General features: G+C 46.6%; 2 protein-coding genes across 2 annotated transcripts in view; both read left to right on the top strand.

The window, feature by feature from the left end:
* LOC138601058 (H-2 class II histocompatibility antigen, A-Q alpha chain-like) overlaps positions 1 to 253 on the top strand; it is a 3926-nt gene extending 3673 nt beyond the window's left edge. Inside the window, exon 4 of the mRNA XM_069672635.1 lies at positions 1 to 253. This exon is cut by the window's left edge and continues 64 nt beyond it. Within this exon, the coding sequence (XP_069528736.1) occupies positions 1 to 58 (58 nt within the window). The 3' untranslated portion in view covers positions 59 to 253.
* Positions 254 to 3271: 3018 nt separating this feature from the next.
* On the top strand, positions 3272 to 6126 carry LOC138600346 (H-2 class II histocompatibility antigen, I-E beta chain-like). The gene is made up of 6 exons (XM_069671715.1): positions 3272 to 3365; positions 3744 to 3981; positions 4404 to 4652; positions 4943 to 5010; positions 5109 to 5222; positions 5709 to 6126. Exons 1-6 carry the CDS (start codon positions 3311 to 3313, stop codon positions 5732 to 5734), a joined length of 750 nt encoding a protein of 249 aa, XP_069527816.1. The 5' UTR covers positions 3272 to 3310; the 3' UTR covers positions 5735 to 6126.
* The last annotated feature ends 298 nt before the right edge of the window (positions 6127 to 6424 follow it).

Below are 6424 nucleotides of genomic sequence, written 5' to 3'. Positions count from 1 at the left end.
CCTGCTCGGTGTGGCTGCCGGAACCTTCTTCCTCATCAAAGGAAACGAGTGCAGCTGATTGGTTGGGGCTGATGATGTCATCAGTGTTTGTGTAGAGAGGTGTGAGGAGCTGCTGCTTCCTGCTTTCACTGTTTCTGCTTCCTGTAGAGAATGAGTCTGATTCACACACACACACACACACACACACACACAGTGGCACATGATTGGCTGTTGGTGGGGGCTTCACCTGTTGATGAATAAACGTTTGAATGAACACCTGTGTGACTTTCTTGTGTTGAATGTTGATCAGACGTCTGATTGACGACGAGCTGATCAGAGTGGATCTCAGGTCACAGCAGACGAGCACAGACAGGTGATGTCACAAGAGAACTACGGTGGCCCACGAGGACAATGACTAGCTGCACGGCTAACAGAAGCTACGGTTAGCAGCGCTAACTGTAGCAAAGCGATCAGGAGCTGTTGTTTGAAAAAATTTTGAAGCTTTATAATCAAATGTTTTAGAGTTGAAGTTATATAACCATAAAAATTATAAATTAAATGTTTTAATGCCTTAAAGTTTTATAGTTATAATGCCTTAAAGTTAACTTTCCTATAGTCTAAGGCCTTAAAGTTAAAGTTTTACAGTCAAGTTTTTTATAGTTAAGGTTTTATATTCTAATGTTTTATAATAAGTTTTTATAATCTAAAGTGTTAAAACTCTAAAATAGAATCCTAAGCTGAAAAACTCGCTGGGCTCAGTATGAAAGCCAGGTGCAGGGTTGGCAGTGAAGAAGAGTCCTGCAGAAAAGTTGGAAATGGGTCAGGCAAAACTGAGAGGAAACAAACTGAGGGCAGAGAGCCAGAGCGGGGGGGCTCCAGCAGGTGTTGATGCACGCTGAAGCCCAGCGAGGGAGGGGTTTAGAGTATATGAGACCCAAGCGGCTGACCCATGGGCAGTCTCATCCGGATGGACTCGGGTTTATTCGTTTGTATTTATACAGAAGGAACTCTTTTTGCATCAGATTCTGACAGGCTCTAGTGTCCGCCTGTCTGAGTTTTTGAAGACTTGGATTATATTTTATTTAACCAAGTTTTATAACCTATTTTTAAGAGATTTTTAACCCAGTTTATTACGTATTTTTTTACGGAGTTTTTCAACCATGTTTTATTATCTATTGGAGATTGAAATTATGTTGCAGATAAGAGAGTTTGTGGAACTTTTTGCCACAACACCGTGTCTGGACAAACGCTGTGATCTCTCTGCTCGTGTTCTGAAGGTGTGTTTGTGCAGCAGTCAGCGGTTCATGAGCAACACACACACTCTGCTCCAGCAGCGTCTCACGTCACAGAGTCTGACGAGTAATGAACTGTGTCGTCCCTTGTTTTGTACTACATGTACATATAATATCCAGGACAACGACGTGCTATAAACTCACAGTGTTTATTAACACCAGGGACGTACAGGTATCTCTGCATAAATCATAACACACTGTGTACTTGAACCAAAACAACTGCATGCTCTCTGGACCAATCACAGTCACTGTTTACTTCAGGGTCCCATAGGAATATTGGCTATCAGCTATAACATGTAATGCTACTGAACAAATCTCATGAATATTCTTTGTGAATATTACAATCTCCCTCTCTCTCCTGTTACTAATAAACCTGTCACACTGAGCGCCCCCTACAGGCCTGGAGTGTTTTCTGACTTTGTGTCGTCTCTGTTTTTGCGGTGTGTTTGATGTTGATGTGTTTGTTTTGACTTGTTGCAGCACGTTTCTTCGTGGCACGTTCCCGTCGTTTCGCTTGTCGTGGACGTTCGGGCCGCTGCAGCGTGAGTGCTCTTGTTGGCCGCCGCAGAGAACAGCAGGTCGGTCTGGATTGTTGAGGCTGCTGCAGTAAATAAAGCTGCTGCCGCGCTGATGAGATGGTGTGGTTACTGTGAGTTCACCGATTGTTGTTGTTTTTATTAAAGTGGAACTGAAGAGCAGAAAGAAAATTCAGCCCCTTTAAACACTAACATCTCATCAGTGGTGCTAATCACTTTAAGAAGTGAGATCATCAGTTTAATATTGAGATCAACACTGTGACAAGCGCGTCATCATCACAGCTGCTGAGAGCAGGACAGGGAAGGACACGTGCACGACACGATCCTCACCCTGCCCCCCCGTTACACTCTCAGAGGACAGTAAACAGTTAGAGCTACAGTCAGAGCTACAGTTAGAGTTACAGTTAGAGCTACAGTTAGAGCTACAGTCAGAGCTACAGTTAGAGTTACAGTTAGAGCTACAGTCAGAGTCACAGTCAGAGCTACAGTCAGAGCTACAGTCAGAGCTACAGTCAGAGCTACAGTTACAGCTACAGTCAGAGCTACAGTCAGAGCTACAGTTACAGCTACAGTCAGAGCTGCAGTCAGAGCTACAGTCAGAGCTACAGTTAATGCTACAGTCAGAGCTACAGTCAGAGCTACAGTCAGAGCTACAGTTACAGCTACAGTCAGAGCTACAGTCAGAGCTACAGTTACAGCTACAGTCAGAGCTGCAGTCAGAGCTACAGTTAGAGCTACAGTCAGAGCTACAGTTACAGCTACAGTCAGAGCCACAGTCAGAGCTACAGTCAGAGCTACAGTTAGAGCTACAGTCAGAGCCACAGTCAGAGCTACAGTCAGATCTACAGTCAGAGCTACAGTTAGAGCTACAGTCAGAGCTACAGTCAGAGCTACAGTTAGAGCTACAGTCAGAGCTACAGTCAGAGCTACAGTTAGAGCTACAGTCAGAGCTACAGTTAGAGCTACAGTCAGAGCTACAGTTAGAGCGGTGCAAACAAGAACAGAACGGCGGAGAGACACAGGCTTTAGCAGCAGAGATCACCTGCCCACATAACAGAAGCAGAACAACAAAGCTGTCTCACCTGATTAAAACCACTGATCGTTTTTGCACTGAAATAATGGATCGGAGTTTCAGACTCGTCAATAACTGATTTCTCTTTTATTTTACAATCAACAAAAATTCTGAATCAGAAAGTAAAGGAGTTAGCACACCTTACCTTACCTGTGCTTTAAAACACCTGTATGTGTCGTATCAGCACACCTTTACCTGCGCTTTAAAACACCTGTATGTGTCGTATCAGCACACCTTTACCTGTGCTTTAAAACACCTGTATGTGTGGTATCAGCACACCTTTACCTGTGTCGGCGTGCTTCAGCAGCAGACTCCTGTGCGAGTTGTCTGCCTGGTAACAGCTGATGCTGAGGTCATGTGATCAGGACTTCTGGTTGTTAGAGCAGCGCTCAGTGAGAGTGTGTCACAGTTTGAGGAGACAGCAGAGCAACATGACTTCAGCCTTTCTCAGCGTCGCCCTGCTCTTCATCAGCCTCTGCACCGCAGGTACGATCAATACACATCAATACACATCAATACAGATCAATACAGATCAATACACATCAATATACACATCAATACACCATCAATACACATCAATACACATCAATACACCATCAATACACATCAATACACCATCAATACACATCAATACACATCAATACACCATCAATACACATCAATACACCATCAATACACCATCAATACACATCAATACACACATCAATACACATTAATACACATCAATACACATCAATACACACATCAATACACATTAATACACATCAATACACATCAATACACATCAATACACACATCAATACACACACAGCTGATCAATACTCTGTACAGTCAGAGGGTTAAACACTGATTGTTGTTCCTCAGATGGATATAAACAATTTCAAGTGGACCGTTGTGTGTTTAACTCGACTGATCCGAAGGGCATCGAGTACATCTACTCTCACTACCACAACAAGCTGGAGTACGTCAGGTTCAGCAGCAGTGTGGGGAAGTATGTTGGATACACTGAGTATGGTGTGAAGCAGGCAGCATACTTCAACAACGATACTGCAGTGCTGAGCAGGAGGAGAGCTCAGAAGTTCAGATACTGCCAACACAACATTGGAAACTGGTACAGCAACATTTTCCCTTATTCAGGTGAGTTTGTGTTCATGACATCATTGTGGTTTTAATGACCTCATTAACTCGTTAACAAACATTGACAGTTCATAACGATCAGGTTTGATTGACACACTTTAACCAGTTTAGTTTGATCTCTATGACTGACTCATGTAAACACTCTGTAGATAAACTCCATCAGTTAAACACTGCATGTTCCCTCACTATGAAGTGACAGTGCCGACATTACATCAGCCTGTTTCTGAAACATCCCAAACTGAGACTCTCTCTCTGAGAGCGAGCAGCGCTCCTCAGGCGCAGCTCTCTGGCACCGCCTGCTGGTCAGCCTGTGTTCCTGCAGTGTGAGCTTTGTGCCGCTCGCTCTGAGAGTCAGGTGTGAGAGGAGACACAGAAACACTCGGCCGGCCGTCTGGACAATAATCAAACTGTGTGTGCTGCAGCCAAGCCCCAGGCCAGGCTGCACTCTGAGACGCCCCCTGCTGGTGGACACCCCGCCATGCTGGTCTGCAGCATCTACGACTTCTACCCCAAGCTCATCAGAGTCACCTGGCACAGGGACGGAAAGGAGGTCACCTCTGATGTCACTTCCACTGATGAGCTGGCAGACGGGGACTGGTACTACCAGATCCACTCCCACCTGGAGTACACGCCCAGGTGAGTACAGCTCCAGCTCCAGGTCCAGGTCCAGGTCCAGGTAAAAGTTCAGCTAAAGGTCCAGCTCCAGGTCTTTGTTCTAACACAGGATCCAACTTTTGTAATGATTCTATAATCTGCTCAGTACATGAGGCCCCAGGTCCAGCTTGATCCAGTTAGGTCAACATCCAGGTGTAGGTTCAGATCCAGGTGTAGGTTCAGGTCCAGGTGTAGGTCCAGGTCCAGGTGTAGGTCCAGGTGTATCTTTCTGTGTGACAGAACCTCTGATGTGTTGGTTTTGGTTGGAGCAGGTCTGGAGAGAAGATCTCCTGTGTGGTGGAGCACGCCAGCCTCAAGGAACCTCTGGTTACTGACTGGGGTAAATACCTGTCTGTCTGTACACCTGCTCACCTGTCTGTCTGTCTTACTCGCTGTCTGTCTGCTCACCTGTCCGTCTCTCTACCTGTCTGTCCTCAGACCCGTCCATGCCTGAGTCTGAGAGGAACAAGATCGCCATCGGAGCCTCGGGACTGATCCTGGGTCTGATCTTATCTCTGGCTGGATTCATCTACTACAAGAGCAAGGCCCGAGGTGAGACCAGTACACCCAGTCTGAGACCAGTACAGACCAGTACACCCAGTCTGAGACCAGTTCAGACCAGTACACCCGGTCTGAGACCAGTTTAGACCAGTGCACCCGGTCTGAGACCAGTTCAGACCAGTACACCCGGTCTGAGACCAGTTCAGACCAGTACACCCAGTCTGAGACCAGTTCAGACCAGTGCACCCGGTCTGAGACCAGTTTAGACCAGTGCACCCGGTCTGAGACCAGTTCAGACCAGTACACCCGGTCTGAGACCAGTTCAGACCAGTACACCCGGTCTGAGACCAGTTCAGACCAGTGCACCCAGTCTAAGACCAGTACACCCAGTCTGAGACCTGTACAGACCAGTACACCCAGTCTGAGACCTGTCCAGACCAGTACACCCAGTTTAAGACCAGTACAGACCAGTTCAGTTTTAATGAGGTGGTTTCTGTTTGTTGTTGACCCTGTCCTCGTCTCTTCTCTATGATGCAGGAAGGATTCTGGTTCCCAGTAACTGATCCCAGTCCTGGTCCCGGTCCTGGTCCCAGTCCCGGTCCCTGTCCTGGTCCGGGTCGTCAGATGGGGAATAAGCAGCTTCCTTTGTTTCGGCTCAGCAGACTGTCAGTGCTGCCACCTGCTGGACCGGCTGAACACCTGATTCTCTGGTGCTCAGCTGGTCTGAACCCTGGTCTAGTCTGGATCTGGATCTGGATCTGGATCTGGATCTGGACTCAGCTTCCTCTACCTGTGATGCTTTACTGTGTGAATCAATATTTAACAGGATCAATAACTGCTGTGTGATCAGAGAGAATCCAGTGATTGGAGGGATTCTGGGCTCGTAGGTGTGATTGTTCGATTCTTATATTTTTACTGGAACATTTTCTAACCACAATAAACCTTCAGAAACTCACCTGTGTGGAGTCATTGATCAGGGGTCAATAAACAGGAAGTGTGTCATCAATAACCGCTCCTGGTCACTGAGTCTGACTTTCAGAGTCGTGTTTCACATCCTGTCAGGAACTGCTCACAGATTATTCCACGTCGACTCTCCTGTTGCTGAACTCCACACTCGTACAGGTACGCTCACACAGGCTGTCAACGTCCTCACGGTGTGAAGTCAGACGGGTCCCTGTGAGGGACATTTTAGCAGCTGTTTCTGTGCTAAGCTAACTGAAGCTAACCTCATATTTGGAGACTGTTAAACTGAA

Source organism: Semicossyphus pulcher, unplaced genomic scaffold (genome assembly GCF_022749685.1).
Source record: "Semicossyphus pulcher isolate SPU_LCO1_2020_fin unplaced genomic scaffold, fSemPul1.0.p SCAF_21, whole genome shotgun sequence".
Classification (NCBI taxonomy): Eukaryota; Metazoa; Chordata; class Actinopteri; order Labriformes; family Labridae; genus Semicossyphus; species Semicossyphus pulcher.
This window is presented reverse-complemented; position numbering and strand designations above follow the sequence as displayed.

Coding starts and splice junctions, on each gene's coding strand:
- LOC138600346 (XM_069671715.1), top strand. CDS start 3,311: ATGACTTCAGCCTTTCTCAGCGTCGCCCTGCTCTTCATCAGCCTCTGC. Junction 4,653..4,942: donor CACCTGGAGTACACGCCCAG/GTGAGTACAGCT, acceptor TGGTTGGAGCAG/GTCTGGAGAGAAGATCTCCT. Junction 5,223..5,708: donor CTACAAGAGCAAGGCCCGAG/GTGAGACCAGTA, acceptor TCTATGATGCAG/GAAGGATTCTGGTTCCCAGT.